Source organism: Panicum hallii, chromosome 5 (genome assembly GCF_002211085.1).
Source record: "Panicum hallii strain FIL2 chromosome 5, PHallii_v3.1, whole genome shotgun sequence".
NCBI lineage: Eukaryota > Viridiplantae > Streptophyta > Magnoliopsida > Poales > Poaceae > Panicum > Panicum hallii.
In genome coordinates, this window is record NC_038046.1 from 11,167,887 (window position 1) to 11,185,720 (window position 17,834).

A 17,834-nucleotide genomic window follows, 5' to 3' on the forward strand; every position below is an offset into this window, starting at 1 on the left:
GGCTTGCGCGCACGTCCGACACGCCGCGTCAACGCCGCCGTCTGCCAATTTTAGCTCGAGGAAATCGAACCGACCGGCCGTCAAGCAGCGCATTCGGGCCGTCTTGGCGTCTTCTGGTGGGATACGCCGGATCCTCTCGCCATGGTCCGGCGGTCACTGCAGTTCCTGGAACAGAATGAACCGCCGGAGAACGCCATGGCGCGCGGCGCGGGCGGCGCCACCATAGCTCTCAGGTCCCGTCGCATGAGCCCAAGACTGCGGCGAATCGCGCGCCGACCTCAGGTCCTTGCCGCGTGGGTGAGATTAGGGATTAATGGAAGGGACGGGGCTCCTCGATCCGGCGGGGAGGCGGCGGCGGACGGACGGCAGCAGCAAAGGACACCGACCAGAGGGCTATATGCAAGATAGGATCCAAATTGCGAATATTCAGATCGCGACCAGTAATCGCGATCCAAATTAGGAAGTTATATATAAATATATCCTATATTTATATATAATTTTCTAATTTGATAATCGCGACCAGAATCAGGGAGCCTTTTAAAAATATTCCGGACGGCGATAAGGGGGAGCCTGGCGGGGCCGGGGAGCCTGGCGGGGCCCGCGCGCCGCCGGAGCCAACTCCGGTCGGCTTATTCTACTGGCCCGAATGCAATGGACTCCGATTGCTCGCGGCCTCGTTTGGTGGCGTCGCCTGGCCGGTTTGATTGTGTCCCCTGGCGTGTACTCCGCACCAGGCGACAGACAGGCGAGAGCTGCGTCAAGAGCTTGACGCCGGGGTGGACCTAGTGGTGTCCTCGGACACGCAGGGGGACGACTCGTACGAGCGCCCCGCCTGCGACGGGGACGCCGAGAACTTGTTGCTCCGCTTGCTCCCCCTGTCTCTGATGTCCTCGATCATCTTGGCCACCACCGCCATCCTGGGCCGCTGCCCGGGCTCCTCCGCGACGCAGAGCAGCGCCACCTGCAGGAGCGCCACCATCTCGTCCTCGGCGCCCCTGCCCCGCAGCAGCTCCACGTCGAACACCTCCGACGTCCACTCCTCTCGCACCACCGCACGCGCCCACCGGGGCAGGTCCTGCGCGCCGCCGCCGTCCTCGGCCGACGGCTGCCGCCCCGTGAGGAGCTCCAGCAGGACGACGCCGAAGCCGTGCACGTCCTGCTTCTGCAGGGACGGATCCCCGGGCGGAGGCGCCGGCGCGAGCAGCTGCAGGAGGGCGAAGTCGGAGACGCGCGCGGTGCCGCTACCGTCGACGAGGATGTTCGAGGAGGTGAGGTGCCGGTGGGAGAGCTTGCCGCCGGACACGCCGTGGAGGTAGGCCAGGCCGTGCGCCGCGTCCTGCGCCAGCTTCAGCCTGGTCTGCCAGTCCAGAGGAACTCTTGCCGGTCCTCGGTTCTCTGTACAAAGAGACCAATTTTTGTGCACGCGTCAGAAGACACCACTTGACCCGTCCTAAATTCCGAATTATGAAATGTGACGAGAAACGGAGCTGCTCACCGTGCAAGAGGCTGTGGAGGCTGCCGTTGGGGATGTAGTCGAAGACGAGGAGCAGCTCCTCGGCGGACGCGTAGAACGCGCGCAGGCCGACGATGTTGGAGTGCCGCCACGTGCCCATCTCCCTAGCCAGCTCCCTCCGCCACCTCTCGTCCTCCCGGGACGCGCCCTCCCTCCTCCTCATCCTCTTCACCACCACCACCTCGCCCTGCTGGGCATCCTCGACGCCGGCGTCGTCGCTCGTGTCGCTGTTGCCTCTCATGACCACGCGGTACGTCGTCGCCGTGGCGCCTTTTCCCAGCATCTCCGCGGCGCCCTGCATGAGCGTGGCCACGTCGAACTCCACGCAGCACCCGTCGAAGCGCACCGTCTCCTCCCGGGCCACCGTCGAGTTGGCGGACGCCGACCTGGCGCGCGGTCGTCTCGCCGCCTTCCTGTTCTTCAGCAAAAGCACGGCGCACAGTGCCGCCGCGACCAGCGACGCGACCGCCGCGCCCACCGCTGACATGATCATCACGACCATCCACCGGTCATGGATCTTCCCCCTCGCCGCCCTCGATCCGTCCGACGCCTCGCCGCTGCCGTTGCTGTACACGATCTGCTGCGGTCCATTGCACCGGTGCGCCAGCGGCGCGCCACAAAGGCCGGGGTTGCCCGCGAACGACGACGAAGGGAAGGCGGCCGCGAGGCGGCTGGGGATCCGCCCCTCGAGGTGGTTGCCGGAGACGTTGAGCTCGGCGAGCTTGGGCACTGCTTCCAGCGAGACGGGCACGGCCCCGACGAACGAATTGAGCGCGAGGTTTAGCGTCAGGAGAGCCCGGAGGCGGTGCCCGATCTCTGGCGGGATCGTGCCCGCGAGCCGGTTGCCCGAAAGGTCGAGGCGGCGCAGGTGGCGAAGGCGCAGGACGGAGTCGGGGAACCGCCCGGAGAAGCCGTTGCCCGAGAGGTAGAGGAGCTTGAGGTGCGGCGCCAGGCGGGAGAAGTCGACGCCGTGGAGCGCGCCCGTGAAGGTGTTGTTCTTGAGGCTGAGGGACGAGAGCGCGGGGAGGTCCGCGAGCAGCTCCAATGCCGCGGCGTGCCCGCCGAGCCGCAGGCCCTCGAGGACGACGCGACGCACGCGGGGCGGGACCGAGGACGGCGACGGCCGCTGGCACCTGACGCCGCGCCACGCGCCGGCGCAGGGGTCGGAGGACTCCGTCCACGAGCCCAGCGCCGCGGTGGGGTCGGAGCACACCGACTTGAACGCGAGCAGCGCGGCGGCGTCGGGGCTCGCGACGGAGGCGGCGCAACCCGCGGCGAGCAGCGCCAGTACCAAGAGGAGCACGCGCGACGCCGCCATTGCAAACGTTTTGCAGCGCTTGCGCCGGAGGCAAGAGGAGGGTGCGAGAACGGCGGGCGCTTGGAGCGGGGAGCGGCTCGGCCTCGGCGGACGGCGCGTAGGCGTATGTAGCAGTAACGGCGCAGAGGGAGGGGGCAGTTGATGGTGCACCGGCCAGGTGCGTGAGGGATTAATGGGCGTGCGCGGGGCGTGGCGCCCCCGCCGGAACGCGCGCGGCCGGCGTGAGCCCATTTGCACGCCGTTGGAAGGACAAGGACCGAAAGGAAATTTTGGCGGCGCGGTCTGCAGTGCATGGACTGTCATGGCGATTTGTGTTCAGGATTCACCACTTGTCGCTGAGCCGCTCACTGAGTCGCTGGTGTATCTTTCAGGTTCCTGAATACCTGAGTGTGCAGTCAGTCAGTCACTCAGTCTGGCCGTGTAAATAAAAACGACGGAGGCCCTGTTTAGTTCAGGGCCTGTAAAGGGAAAAAAAAAATTCAAAGAAATCTTACCAATTTAAAGTATTAAATGAAGTCTATTTACAAAACTTTTTGCGTGGATGGGTTGTAAATCACGAGACGAATCTAATGATGCTAATTAATCCATGATTAAGCAATAATTAGCGGATGGTTATTGTAGCATCACTGTTGCAAATCATGGATTAAGTAGGCTTATTAGATTCGTCTCGCGATTTACAGCCCATCCATGCAAAAAGTTTTGTAAATAGGCTTCATTTAGTACTTCAAATTAGCAAGATTCATTTAAAAATTTTGCGTTTACGGGGGTGGGAACTTAACTTAGCAGCGCCACAACAAGGCCCGAGCGCTGCATCCTCTGATCCTGGCTCCTGCACTGCATGTCACTGACCCGTGTATTCAGACTTTCAGAGGACGCACCATGCGGCTCTTTGGACAGCTGCTGGGTGCTGCCGTGCTGGCCATGAGGTTCCTCTGGCTGCACTGCCCTTTTGGCTGGCTCCCTCTGGGCCTGCTTCATCTGAGACTCCCTGCTACAGCTTTCAGTGCAAATACAGATACGCTGTAGGATCGCCATTGCAGTTACTACAATGGCTAAGCACTCTCGTCTGTCTTCCTAAAGAATCAGTTTATGCTGAACAGGCTGGTGGTGCCTAGGAAAGTCTTCTGCCATGATCGTTCATTCTTTATAAATTATAACCTGTTAGTTTTAAAACTAACTCTGCCTCGAAATTCCTAACATAAGACCATTAGGTAAGATAGGTAATTGATATAGACTCACTCAACTCCAAAAATCTGCAGACGAGGATTGCACAGAAAAGAAATAAAAAGAGGAAATATTGAGAGGAAACAGTAAAAATCTGAACTCCATGCATTTTCTGTGAAGATTATGTTCCTTGTCACCCTCTTCTGCCAGTACAACTTTTCAAGACACTTCTCTCAAACATGATTCACAAATAAATATAATCATGGATGCAGTGAACTCATCGGTTGAGAGCACCACAGCCAAGAAAGCTATTTGCACATTCAGCATCAACGAAGTGTATAGCACAGGCACGAAGCAGAAAAGAATATCTAATATATAACTGAAATGCCTGATGCTACCATTGGTAATTTCTTGGAATGACCTAGAGTTACAACAACACTATCACAGAGCCGCAGCTTCAATTATTCTGTGCGTTCCCAAAGAATATCCTTCGAGTAAATTCATCATCAGAACATGTTTCTGACCGAAACCAACTAAGCTCTGGCAAATTCGAGATTGGTCCCGTAGCAGCCAGAGCAATATCCTGAAAATTGCCGGACCAGTCAGAGGTCAGTGCTTGAAGCATCCCATAGTTCAAGTACTCAAAAATACTGTAGTACTCAGTAGTAACATGGCCACTAGTATTGGAGATTTACCTTATCAATTATGTACTCCTTGGCGGTTTTCATTATTGTAGCGCAGTCAACAGCATCTATGCGTGCAAAAAGTTCTAGGAATGGCATTACTCGCCCATAAGTTAGCATCTGCATGAGATGGTTGAAGAAAAATCTTATTAATCGGGACCAGAGAATAGCTGCTATGATGAGTGCTTAATATAGAATACCTGGCGACCATTATTCTCAGCAACTGCCGTGGATCCATCAATATGAAGTAATAGAGATGATTTCAGCTGGTATAAGACATGATGTTAGTTCTCAAATATTTATCAGGTTCCACTAATGATTTGTGTGTGTGTTTTGAACATGTAGCAATTTTCCCAAAAGAAAACAAACCCACTGTCATCAATACCACATAGGTCAGTAATGCATCAAAAAAGGAAAACATGTGCTTACTAGACCTTGTATAACTGAATCACCAATACGCGAGGAACCCTGCCATATCCATATCAGATATGGAGATATGGTATCAGGAAGTATTGGTGATTTTGTCTTTCAATTCGCGGTGCATAAGCAAGTACTCAGCAATGCAGCGGGATATGGCAGGTCAGTAAGCAGTACGAACAGCCACACAGGTTATCGCTCCCATCCTCACCCTAACCTGTGACGCTGCACTGTGCTGCTGCCTGCTTGCACCACCGAGCAGGTGCGCTGCCTTCTGGAGCCCACGCTGCCGCCAGGAACTCACACCGCCGCTGGGTGACAGCAAAAACTGAAACCACCTTGAGAGCCCACGCAGTCTCCTATAGCCCACTTTTGGAGAAGCTTGCACAGCAGCCCTGGAGGCTGGAGGTAGTGCTGCTGATTGCTGAACATGTGATTGGGGGCTGATTTTTGTGTGAATTAGGGCTTATTTTTTATGGAACTTAGGTCTGATCAGCTGAATTTTGATGAAATATAGGGATGAGCTCCTTCTTCTTGTGTAGTTCAGATGAGGCATTGCAAAGGGCATATTGAATAGTTTTTGCTAATATATTTACATTCTCAATCTTATCTAGCTTATTCATATATTCTGAAATATAAATATATACATTTATTGGTATATAATTCTGCCATACCAGCATACATTATTTTTAGCGTATCATTATTTTTCTGAAAAATGCCATATCGCAGTACCCATACCGCTTATATTGGTGAAACATAGTTGTATAGTAAAGGTCAGATAAAAAGATCTCTTTTCTCTAATAGCTATTGACAAAGTGCCACCCATGCACTTTTGCCTTCTATAAATATCCAATTGCTAAAACAAGATATAAATGGCTAAAATGCATGCAATATACTGTAGGAAATTGAGATCAGAACCATCTACCTGATTACGGGCACGAGCAACCTCCTCTTCTGACACTTGGAATGCAAGTCTTCTAAGCTCCGCCATTATTAACCGTGACAAGTCATGCAGGGTATCAGGCTGTAATACAATTTTGTAAATTGTAAGAGAACATGGTAGCAAGCAATATTTCCATCCAATCCATATTATTTGTTCAGTTGCTGTATAGCTGAATAGTCACTATGACCTTCGAAGCAAGTCTGTGTAGTGCAAATACAAGTGATTTTCTATGAGTAGTTTATAGATCAATCTGATGAATAACCAACCACTGGCTACACTTTCTGGCATTCGGCTCATGTGACAAACATCTAGAAGCGCCCATTGTTATTTGAACATGGGAGTTCCCCTCCCACTGCTTGATTATTCCAACAGGTTACCACAGATGTTAGAACGGAATACCCGTGACTGATCACTTCTATATTTTCTTAAACTAACCTTTATTCAATTCGGAGCTACCGTTACACATATAGCACTCATAATGGCAACATCAAGATGAAAGGAGGAGATTGCATAGTTGAATCAGAAAAAAAAACAAGAAGACTGAACAATAAACATTACCAGAGCAATAGCATAAATGCCAAATATTCCTGTGTCTCGATAATTAGTGTTGAACGCCATCAGGCCCTCAGCTAAATTACCATTGCTGACACCACGAGTTAAAGAAGACCTTGCAGTTTCAATCAGTAACATCAGATTGAAGCAAAAAATTTGGCACTAACACACTAAGGAAAGCAAATTGCTGACACATCAAATGCAAACTATCAAATGAGATTTCATACCCTGAGCAGTTCCCAACCCCAACGCTCCTGTTCCAGGATCCCAATATGCTCTGGATCACCATAAGGGGAATGGAGCTAGGGTCAGTCCATGATGCACCCTTGATAGCAATTGCAATGTGTGCTAGAGGCATCTTCCAATTTTCCACGCGAACCTACAAAAGCTAAAATCAGTTGAGTAAAAAAAACTAAATCAAAGATCATTTAAAATGTCCTAGCGAATTGTTAAATATGATTCTGTATGAACTGAAGCCAGACCTCTGATCCAGTAAAATTAGCTGGGTTCGCGTCGACAAGCTGATCAGCAGTAGTTGGATCGGTGGAGAATTCTGTAAATAATTCTTTCACTCGATCAACAACCTCATCGTGACTGACACTTCCAGCGGCAGATACAACCTAAACCAGACAGCAGAATGAAAATTTTACAACTTAATTTGCTCAAGATAACCAATTTCAACAAATTTTAAGATTTGATAGAAATACCATTCTAGGACAGGTATAATGAGTTGAGATATACTGCTCCAAATCTTTCTTTGAGATTGATTTAATGTTCTCTTCTGGACCTAATATTGTGTCCCCTAGTGCATGGCCTCGGAATGCTGCTGCATGCAAGAGATCAAATATCACCTCTTCCATCATACCTTGTACCTGTTTATCCATAAACAAACATCAGGCATCCACGTCTGGCAATAGGTGTTCTAATTTTGTAGCAAGAACTATTCTCAACCAGAATAAGCATCCTTCACCATTATTATCATGGAAAGTTTTATGCTCTAAAAGGGCAAAGCAGAAATATACAGGTTTAAATATTTTGGTTTTCACACAGACTGCAATAACACAAATTATCTGAACATCCCTCAGAACAGCACTTATGCCATTAATGCTTAAGCTCATCATTGTGTTGCACCACTAAAAATGCTCTACCCTACAGGGAAAATGCTCTACCCTACAGGGAAAACCAACAGTCAGAACATTATAAATCTAGTTAAATGTGCCACATGTATAGTATAGTATAAACCCATGTTCAGAATACTGAGACCTAAAGCCATCAGATGCAACTTAAACTCTTTAAGTGGTACGGTAGATACCAATTGCAAGGCAAACTTAGTATCGATCAGTTACCCAAATTTTATACAGCGCCATCCCTGCAAAAGCAATATCAGATGTGCAGCAAAAGAATGCGGCATCCACTTTTAGTTCAAAAACAATCAAGCATCTAAAGTTTTCACCTTTACTCTTAGGACAATGCTCAAATGTCCAATTAGCAATGGGACGAGAATATCGCTAAGTGTCACTAGAGCTTGCTCCCCTTTTTGGTAAAGGGAGGATCGAGGTGTTGGGCAAGAAAGGCACAACACAGAGAATTGGTGGAATAAGCTCACCTCCTCCATCTCACGGAGTATGACGCCGCGCTCGCGCTGCATGGCCCTCTCCGGGAAGCGCGGGTGCTGCAGGATATCGCTGAGGATGTCGAGCGCGACTGGCACGTGGCGCGCCTGCACGTCGGCGAAGAATGTGGTCTGTTCGCGGGAGGTGTAGGCGTTGAGGCGAGCGCCCATGTCCTCGATCTCCACCTCGAGCACCTGCGCGTTGGGACGGCGCCCGGTGCCCTTGAAGGCCATGTGCTCGAGGAAGTGCGCGGTGCCGTTTGTCCCCGGGAGCTCGAAGCGGCTCCCCGCGTCGACCCAGACGCCGACGGAGGCCATCCGGGTGGCGGCCGGGTACGCCTGCGTGACGACGCGGAGGCCCGAGGGGAGCGTGGAGACACGCGCGTCGGGGAAGCGGAGGTAGGGGGAGTGGTCGGGGGTACGGGGCACCGGCGAGGCGTGGCGGAGGAAGCGGCTGCTGGAGGGGGACGGGGCGGCGGCGGCGGCGGCGGGGCCGGAGTGGAGGAGGCGGTGGAGGTAGGGGAGGATACGGCGCCTCGAGCGGGCGGCGGAGGCGAGAGCGACCATGTTATGTTCGATGGAGTTCGCCGCGCCGCCGCGCCGCCGTACGGGAGGAGGGAGAGGAAGAGGGGTTTGGTTTTCCTCTCCCGTTTTTATTGTTGCGGCGGGGGAAGGGCTACCGGCCTACCGCTGACTTGCTGAGAAATATCAGAGGTTTTCATTCCGAGTCGGGTTTAGGGTACAAATACAACAAGGCAACGGGGAGAGCTGGAAGGTGCTATCTTGATCAATCTTCTCGAATTCTTTTTAGACCTGAAAAATGTTCTTTCACTAGTTTTCTAAAGATTTTTTAAGTATATCGTTTGAGCCGATCCATGTGATACAAATTCATTGTTCTAACATTGTACCATAGCTTACTTTTCTATCAAGAAGTTTTCTCTTATCCTAAGCATAAAAACCGAGGGCCCAATTCCAAGAAGAAACAGAAAAAGAAAGAATATTCAGAAAGAAGTCTAGTGGAACAAACAAAGACACGATATTGTCCTATTCTAGACTAAGAAGATACCTTCAACTAAAAAAACTAGTAGCTACGTTTCAGTGTCCTGTACTTCCTCCATTCCAAATTATTAGTCACGTTTTAGTTTTTCTAGATTTATAGATTTTGCTATGCATCTACGTATATGTTTATATCTAGATGTATAGGAAAATCTATAAATCTAAAAAAATTAAAATAACTTATAATTTGGAACGGAGGGAGTAGCTTATTTTGGTACAGTTAAATTTTTTTTAATAATATGGTATAATTAAAGTTGCTGCCGTATACCACGATACTTTTAGTGGGACATTGTGTGAGAAGCCCATGTTGTATCTTTAACCCCTTATTAGTGAATATTTTATTGTTGTCTAGTATATTTACTATATTGTTACATGGTTATTTTTCCATTATACCGAATTATTTATTTTATAAGTATTTAAAATTTTTAAGGTACAGATTGGACTCTTATTGTTTCACATAGGATCGAAATTTGACCTCATAGGAGATGAAATCAAAGGGATTCATTCATATGGAAGAAATATAATAGGCCTACTAAGCCCATGTGGAGACATTATAGGGAAAGGTGGGCAACATTTTGGTTGGTTAATTAAGCCCGTTCGCTTGTCCTCACATGTTGGCCCATGCGTGTAGCTCCACCAGATCCCCATTTTCTGGGCTCTGCACAACGACACGGCTTATTGGGCTTCTTGTAGGCCCACATCCTAACGGCGTCTCCAATTCTCTGCTTCCAAATCAAAGTCTCGATTAGACACTGACATATTTAGTGCGACATTATGTTCACTGACAAGATAGCAACGGCACAATGATTGTGCTTGTATGGATCCTATTACCGGACTCCCAATTTCAATGCTTTTTCATGTTTGTGTGGCAGAGTCATTTTCGAATGCACATCACCCACAGGCCCGTAGGTCTTTTCAGACTGGCTCAAGCTTATCCGATGTCTTAAAAATGTTCTGTTTTTTAGCTAGGGTTTTTAGGTTTCAGCTTATATATATATCTATGCCACAGAAAAGGAACCGGGTCGCCCGCGGATGCCTGTAAAGCGTCCTGTACTTTATATATAGAGCAAGATTCCGTTCTCTATTGCTCCAGCAGCGTTCTCTAAATGGTCCTCTAAAATAGAGAACGCTACAGGTTTCCTCTACATATAGAGATTCTCTCTCCTCTTCTCTATTTTTTCTTTACGTTTCAAACACTGAATTAAATAAAAATAAAATATGTTCATAGCGTTTGAGGTATGATAAATACGTACGTACAAAAATTTGGAACAAAATACGTTTCTAATATAGGGTTTAATGTATAGAGAACGAGATTTAGAGAACGTTGTTGGAGAGAAATGAGATATAGAGGAGAGAATCTTATAGAGAATTCTGTAAATGAAGGACGTAGATGATGGGATTTGGAGGATATCGCTGGAGACAGCCTCACTAGCCCTCTTCCTCCACCCATCTAATACTGTCCATTTGTCCAGCTCCAGGCTGCCAGCCTGCACCGGTGCACCTGCTGCAGAATCTGAACAATCTTTAATGACGCTTAGCCAGAACAGGACCGCCACTGGCCATCCAAGTCATCCCGTCGCTGCCCGCTGCAAGTGTCCTATCCCCTGATGCAGAAATGGCCACGAACATGCCATTCAGATCTAACATGAATTTTTCGATCAGTTAGGACTTGGGAGGGATCGGCTGGAACGGGATGCAGGTGATCCAGAGGTGCGTGGAGCTGCCCACAGTTTTGTCAGACAAAAGAAAAACGTGCACATTTTACCTGATGTGTCGTCTAAATCTTGTCCTGCGACTACACGTCATCGTATTTTGGATAGTACTACACGGTGTACATACTAAGAATAGTTAAGAGTAAGGACCCTAAGAGTAATTGTTGTTCGGGCCGTCGGCGTTCTCCGGCGCAGCAGAAATTGATCTGTTGTTCATACCACACATGAAACATTCGCCAGCCACCCACAGTCCACGCATCTTCTGCTCCCCATCCCCCTCCTCTCAGGCTCTGAGCCTCTGACCACTCCACACACTCGCTCACTCCACCTAATCCTCTTCTCATCGCAGCACGCGCGCGCACGCCCGCACACATGGACGCGAGCCAGGGCGTCCTCCTGTCCAGCTCCCTGGTCGGCGCCGCCAATGGCTCCGCGTCGTGGCCGGAGCTGCTCGGCTCCAGGCACTGGGACGGCCTCCTCGACCCGCTCGACCTCACGCTCCGGCGCCTCATCCTGCTCTGCGGCGACCTCTGCCAGGTCACCTACGACTCCTTCAACTCCGACTCCCACTCCAAGTACTGCGGCAGCTGCCGCTACTCCCGGCCCACGCTCTTCGCCCGCACCATGTTCCCGGCCGCCGCCGACGTCGCGCCGGCGGCCTACCTATACGCGACCTCCCAAGCGTCGTTCCCGGGCGGCATCATGGTGTTCTCGCTCTCCCGCGAGGCCTGGAGCAAGGAGTCCAACTGGATCGGCTACGTCTCCGTGTCCACGGACGCCGCCGCCGCCGCCACGGGCCAGCGCGTCATCTACGTCGCGTGGCGCGGCACCATCCGGACGCTCGAGTGGGTGGACGTGCTCAAGCCGGACCTCGTCTCGCCCGACGACGTCCTGCCGGAGGGGGACCCGGCCCGCGGCCACGCGCGCGTCATGAAGGGGTGGTACCTCATCTACACCTCCAGCGACGAGCGCTCGCCCTTCTCCAAGCACAGCGCTCGGGACCAGCTGCTGGCCGCGGTGCGCGAGCTGGTGGCCAGGTACAAGGGCGAGAGCCTCAGCATCGTGTGCACCGGCCACAGCCTCGGCGCCTCGCTCGCCACGCTCTCCGCGTTCGACATCGCGGTGAACGGCGTGTCCAGGGTCGGCGGCGCCGATATCCCCGTCACGGCCATCGTGTTCGGGAGCCCCCAGATCGGGAACCCCGAGTTCAAGAAGCGGTTCGAGGAGCTGCCCAACCTGCGGGCGCTGCACGTCAGGAACAAGCCCGACCTGATCCCGCTGTACCCGAGCGGCCTCCTGGGCTACGCCAACGTCGGCGACCTCCTAGCCGTGGACTCCAAGAAGTCGCCGTACGTGAAGGACAACACCACCAACGTCGGGGACTACCACAACCTGCAAGGCATCCTGCACACGGTGGCGGGATGGAACGGGAAGGACGGCGAGTTCAAGCTGCAGGTGCACCGCAGCTTGGCGCTGGTGAACAAGTCGTCCGCGTTCCTCAAGGAGGACAACCTCGTGCCGGAGTCGTGGTGGGTGGAGCGGAACAAGGGGATGGTCATCGGAGAAACCGGGATGTGGCAGCTCGAGCCGCCTGCCAAGGAGAATCTGCCCGTCCCGCCGGTCGTCATCGGGAAGGTCATCGACGACAACGTCGCTGCCACCATTACCGCGGCTAGCAAAGAGACAAAGATGCCGGCGGAGGACAAGAAGAAGGGGACCGGAGCTAATAATCTTTTCTCTGCATGCTTTAGGGGGGTCAATTAGTTTGTTCATAATGTGAATGATTGAATGTTTGAACGATCTTTTGCTACTACTGTGTCTGTATGTATTGATGTGATGTGATGGTGCTTAAGAGCCTCTGAGATGACGCTAGTGCTCTGTTCATTTCAAAAGGAGAAAAAAATGATAGTGTTCTGTAATCTGTACTGGTCGATCGTGCATTTGTGATGAAACAATGCAGATGACCTCAGCCGTTTCCTATTGCGGTGATCACGTACCCTCGTATCATTTCTGGAGTTTTTACAAAAGACGGATGCATTTCGCAGACTAGTGGATTTCCTTGACCTTGAGAGCCACTCTTCTTGTGTTTCCGTGTCCGGTTTTCTGTTGCAACTCTGAGAGCATTTGGATGTGACTTATGCTCCTCCTTTCAGAGCAAGCGTCATGTGACTGATGAAACCATGGCGATTCCTTTGATGTCAAAACACGTTAGCAGCTCTAGTGGTGCCACGGTGATAAATTCACATCACAACTGAGGAGGAAGAGGAATGCCGAATCAGAATCCCATGGGCCGTGACCATGCCTCGATTGGCTGACTAATGTATGCCTGCGGCCTACCTAGAGGTTGAGTGCACAAGGCCTAGCCCAGTCAAAGGGCCCAGATTTTTGCCCAGTCCCTGAGAATTAGGAGTGGAAAACCGCTGCACCATGCAGAAGCAGTAGTGTGCGCTTGGGAAAAAAACCTTGCCAACAGAGGCTCGTCGTCAACTTGGCATATTGGCAGCACTAATACTTGTCCCATCCATCCATACTTGATTCTAATCAGTACTTAGAGCTATTTTTGTTGCAATAAATAGCAACTTGAACTGAAAAAACAATGCCTATCTTGTGCAGCCATGAGCAATGGAGAACTCCCAAGTTGCCCAAATTCAAGGGCACTGGCGTGCAAGGCTGTATGTAAGCAAACTTATCAGCATTAGTCTCTCTGACATACACTAAGACCAACTTGTACATTTGCCTATGTGGCGCACTAGCTGCTAGCATCAGACTGTAGCAGGGTCGGCTCAGTTTAAGAAAAGCCAGAGAGATATGAGATCCGGCATCCCTCCAACTAGGGGTGCAAATTGATGAATCTTAGATGCACCTTCAATTCTTTTTAGTTTAAATATTTATACTATTTCTTCAAAAATAAGGTTCTATTTATTAGTACAAATATTTGAACTAAAAAGATTGGACCCACTTAAAAAGGTTGGAGCCACTTAAGAGTCACCAATTTACACCCCTAACACGCTTTGTATAAGCTTCCCAAACGACAAGGTCGTCCGTCCGATCCTTTGATGCCAGGGCGATGCTTGTCGCATGTATGTTTGTATGCAAACAGCATCAGGGATGTATGCAAACAGCATCAAGGGTTCAGTATAGTATGTGGCATAGGATTCGTTATTCCTGAATTGTTTTCTCTGTCCCTGTCTTTCTGCAGAACTGGCATTAGATTCACCCATATCGTGAAGCATTTTTCCACAATGCGCGAGCTGAATTTCATTACCCATCAAAACAATAAAATTACGATGTGTTTGCACCCCAGATCCTACGTTTCCACTACAGGTCATTTGAAAATTGCAGTCAAGGTGGGTTGGGGTGAAAAGAACCTAGGATCACAGTAACCAAGATGAGGGGTGATCCTGACTGAAAGAAAAACCACACCATCATCATGCCAACAAAACAAGCTAATGGTTGCCACCTTATACAAAAGCTACCAGACCACAAAACGAACACCGACAACTATAAGAAACTAAACAAAACAACTCTCAATTCAACCAAACGTATGTGATTGACGGTGGTTTCCACAGTTTCTTATCTCCTCTTTTAGCAGATCCTGAGATTGCGGTCACTGAATTATTGAAGTAGCACCATCCCATCATCCTCTTTCGGCACCTCATGAGAGGATGAAAGCTTTAGTAGCGCCGTGCCCTTGAAAGCTCCAGCTCCATCCCGTGAAAGATGGACCAGGTAAAAAGAGACAAAATCTCCCTAGCTTTTTTTTGTGCATATAAAAGAAAGATATCACTAGCCAGGATCCAAACAAATCTCCACCTTACCCTGATCTAGCTATGGAGTATGAACTGCCCCGTCCTGTCTGTACGGTAGCAAATCCCTCTCGCGTTCCTTGTCGGAACACTACACCATGCACGCCGAGGTGGCCTGCACTCCACCAAAATCTCATCTCACCTGGCCAGACGACAAAGATTCAAAAGATATAGAATTTATTTAGAGGAGCTAAAATTAGATGCTAAATTTTACTATCTAGCACTCATATTTTATACTAAAATTTTTAAATCTTGGCTAAAGTTTAGCCTATCATATTAGCGCTCTTGTTTAGAGAAGCTAGTGCTAAAATTTAGCGCTTTTAGATATTAGCATTTGGATCCAAATATCCCTTTAATCTCAACTGTGTAGCGCGGAGCCATGAATAGCACGCAGGATCACATCGAGGCCGAGCCACACGACCGGAAGTGGAAACCACCTCGTGTAACATTATCGACGGGGGCTGAGGGTGGCGCAGAGAAAAGTGGCAGCCGGAGTCCTGCCCGGACAGCGAGGCACCACAGCACCAGCAGCCCCCACGCTCTCGCTGTTACCAAACGTGGGAAGACTCGCCCTGGGCCGTGGCCCCGTGTCGTGTCGTGCGCGCAACACACGGTGCTCGCTCTGCTCGCCGGCTCCCTCGTTATAACACCTCGTGCCGTCCTGTGGCTCTGCCGGTCTTGGGAGGAAGGCGTGAGCCGTGAGGCACAGGCACGTCGCGTTGCGTAGCGTGGTAGCGTGCGCGACACGCGCGCGCGCCCGGCCGCCAGGCGAGAACGAACGGGATCTGCTAGTGCTAGCGAGGATCGATGGTGGCCAAGAAGCCGAGGGTCGTCGTGGTGGGCGCGGGTGTGGCCGGGCTCGCGGCGGCGCGCCGGCTGTGCGGCGCGGGCGCGGACCGGTTCGAGGTGGCGGTCGTGGAGGCCGGCGCCCGCGCGGGCGGGCGCGTGCTCACGTCCGAGTTCGCGGGCCGCCGCGTCGAGATGGGCGCCACGTGGGTGCAGGGCGTCGACGGGAGCCCCGTGCACGCGCTCGCGCGCGACGCCGGCGCGCTCGGCGCGCTCGGCCTCGGCTGGGGAGGGAAGGACGACGACGGCGGGGATGCCGCCGGCGTGCTCCCGTACGAGCGCATGGACGGGTTCCCCGACCGCGTGCTCACGGTCGCCGAGGGCGGCGAGGTCGTCGACGCGGACAGGGTGGCCGGGCCCGTCGAGGAGCTGTACAGGGGCATGATGGAGGCCGCGCGCGCCGGCGAGGCCGGGGGCAGTGGGGGCGTCGAGGAGTACCTGCGGCGCGGCCTCCGCGCGTACCAGGCGGCGCGCCCGGCTCTGGCGGTAGCCGCGGGTGAAGCCAATAAGGAGCTGGAGGAGGTCGAGGAGGCGCTGCTCGCCATGCATATCAACCGGGAGCGGACGGACACCTCCGCCGACGACCTCGGCGACCTCGACCTCGCTGCCGAGGGCGAGTACAGGGACTTCCCCGGCGAGCACGTCACGATCCCCGGCGGGTACTCCCGCGTTGTCGAGCGCCTCGTCACCGCGCTCCTGCCGGGCACCGTCCGCTTCGGCCTCCGCCTCCGCCGGCTCGACTGGGGCGAGGCTCCCGTGCGCCTGCACTTCGCGGACGGCGCGCCGACGATCACCGCCGATCACGTGATCCTCACGGTCTCGCTGGGCGTCCTCAAGGCCAGCCTCGGCGGCAAGGACGCCTCCGCCGCGGGCGCCATCGCCTTCGACCCGCCGCTCCCGCAGTTCAAGCGCGAGGCCGTCGCGCGCCTCGGCTTCGGCGTCGTGAACAAGCTGTTCATGGAAGTAGAGCCTGCGGAGGAGCCGGAACCCGAGGGCGGCGGCGGCGGTCAGCCGCCGGAGTTCCCGTTCCTGCACATGGCGTTCCGCGGGCACGTGGCGAAGATCCCCTGGTGGATGCGCGGCACCGAGTCGATCTGCCCCGTCCACGCGGGCTCCCGCGTGGCGCTGGCGTGGTTCGCCGGGCGGGAGGCCGCGCACCTCGAGTCGCTCCCGGACGACGAGGTCATCCGCGGGGTCAACGCCACGCTGGACTCCTTCCTCCCTGCCCCACCGCGGTGGCGGGTGAAGCGGGTCAAGAGGAGCGGGTGGGCCACGGACCCACTGTTCCTGGGGTCCTACAGCTACGTGGCCGTCGGGTCCAGCGGCGAGGACCTCGACGCGATGGCCGAGCCGCTGCCTCGCGGGCCGGGCGCCGCCGCCGCCCGTGCGCCGCCGCCGCCGCGCGTCCTGTTCGCTGGCGAGGCGACGCACCGGACGCACTACTCGACGACGCACGCCGCGTACCTGAGCGGCGTAAGGGAGGCCGAGCGACTGCTGTTGCACTACCTTTAGCTCTGCACCGATCAGTTGAGGACGTGTCACGTGTGCCAGCCAGCAGAGTTTCCTCTGTTTTTCTGCCGTTGTTTTGCTTGCACTCTCACGAGCTTGTCTTGTCCTTGTCGATTGAGGGTTCAGCAGCGCACGGCTGCATTTCCCGCCGGCCGTCGGCGTCATTTTCGCGCGCCGGAGTGATAATATTGTTGGCGTCTTCTCACTAACAGTATACTCGGTCTAGCTCGTCCTGTTTGCCTGCTTCCGTGCTTCTACACGTGTCGCGCCCCTCGCTAAGCACGACCGCGACATGACCATGCCCAATCGCAGCGTATCCTCCCTCCGTAGCTGTGTGCCAACATGTCACTTGATGACGTACCAGCCTGCATCTGGCCAATGATATGGCTCGTGGATCAAGAGATTTTCTTATACATCGATGTCGAGCGGTGAAGTTACTGACCTGGCTCGCATCTTATTCCAATAGCCTAATGGTGTCGTATCGGCAAATCCAACGCCGTGCAAGTCTTTCAGAATCCTCAAGAGGTCTGAACCGTGATCTTAGATGAGCCCCGAGTAACTAGCGGGCACACCGATCTTGAGAGCTAACTGCTGGCGGAGCAAGGCGACACGATGCGGTGAGCCGGTGACGGCCGAAGGGTGAGAGCCTGAGAGGATCCAGCCCCCAATCAGGCTGCGCCTCAGTTCCTTGTCTGTATCCGGA

The 17,834-nt window shown here is 53.0% G+C and overlaps 4 protein-coding genes across 4 annotated transcripts; 2 read left to right on the top strand and 2 right to left on the bottom strand.

Annotated features, from left to right (window-relative positions):
* Nucleotides 1–555: 555 nt before the first annotated feature.
* LOC112894737 (probable leucine-rich repeat receptor-like protein kinase At1g68400) lies at nt 556–2,832 on the bottom strand. The gene is made up of 2 exons (XM_025962539.1): nt 1,496–2,832; nt 556–1,395 (listed from the first exon to the last, which is right to left on the bottom strand). The coding sequence occupies exons 1-2, from the start codon at nt 2,829–2,831 to the stop codon at nt 758–760; spliced, it is 1,974 nt and encodes a 657-aa protein (XP_025818324.1). The 5' UTR covers nt 2,832; the 3' UTR covers nt 556–757.
* A 1,303-nt stretch (nt 2,833–4,135) lies between these two features.
* On the bottom strand, nt 4,136–8,898 carry LOC112894758 (probable mitochondrial-processing peptidase subunit beta, mitochondrial). Its single transcript, XM_025962561.1, has 9 exons — nt 8,197–8,898; nt 7,298–7,462; nt 7,073–7,210; nt 6,818–6,969; nt 6,597–6,705; nt 6,021–6,119; nt 4,879–4,944; nt 4,691–4,798; nt 4,136–4,578 (listed from the first exon to the last, which is right to left on the bottom strand). The coding sequence occupies exons 1-9, from the start codon at nt 8,767–8,769 to the stop codon at nt 4,453–4,455; spliced, it is 1,536 nt and encodes a 511-aa protein (XP_025818346.1). The 5' UTR covers nt 8,770–8,898; the 3' UTR covers nt 4,136–4,452.
* A 2,117-nt stretch (nt 8,899–11,015) lies between these two features.
* LOC112895893 (phospholipase A1-II 5-like) lies at nt 11,016–12,954 on the top strand. Its single transcript, XM_025963893.1, has one exon. It carries the CDS (start codon nt 11,343–11,345, stop codon nt 12,732–12,734), a length of 1,392 nt encoding a protein of 463 aa, XP_025819678.1. The 5' UTR covers nt 11,016–11,342; the 3' UTR covers nt 12,735–12,954.
* Nucleotides 12,955–15,195: 2,241 nt separating this feature from the next.
* On the top strand, nt 15,196–17,201 carry LOC112891883 (probable polyamine oxidase 5). Its single transcript, XM_025958883.1, has one exon. The coding sequence runs from the start codon at nt 15,584–15,586 to the stop codon at nt 17,132–17,134; it is 1,551 nt and encodes a 516-aa protein (XP_025814668.1). The 5' UTR covers nt 15,196–15,583; the 3' UTR covers nt 17,135–17,201.
* Nucleotides 17,202–17,834: the final 633 nt, after the last annotated feature.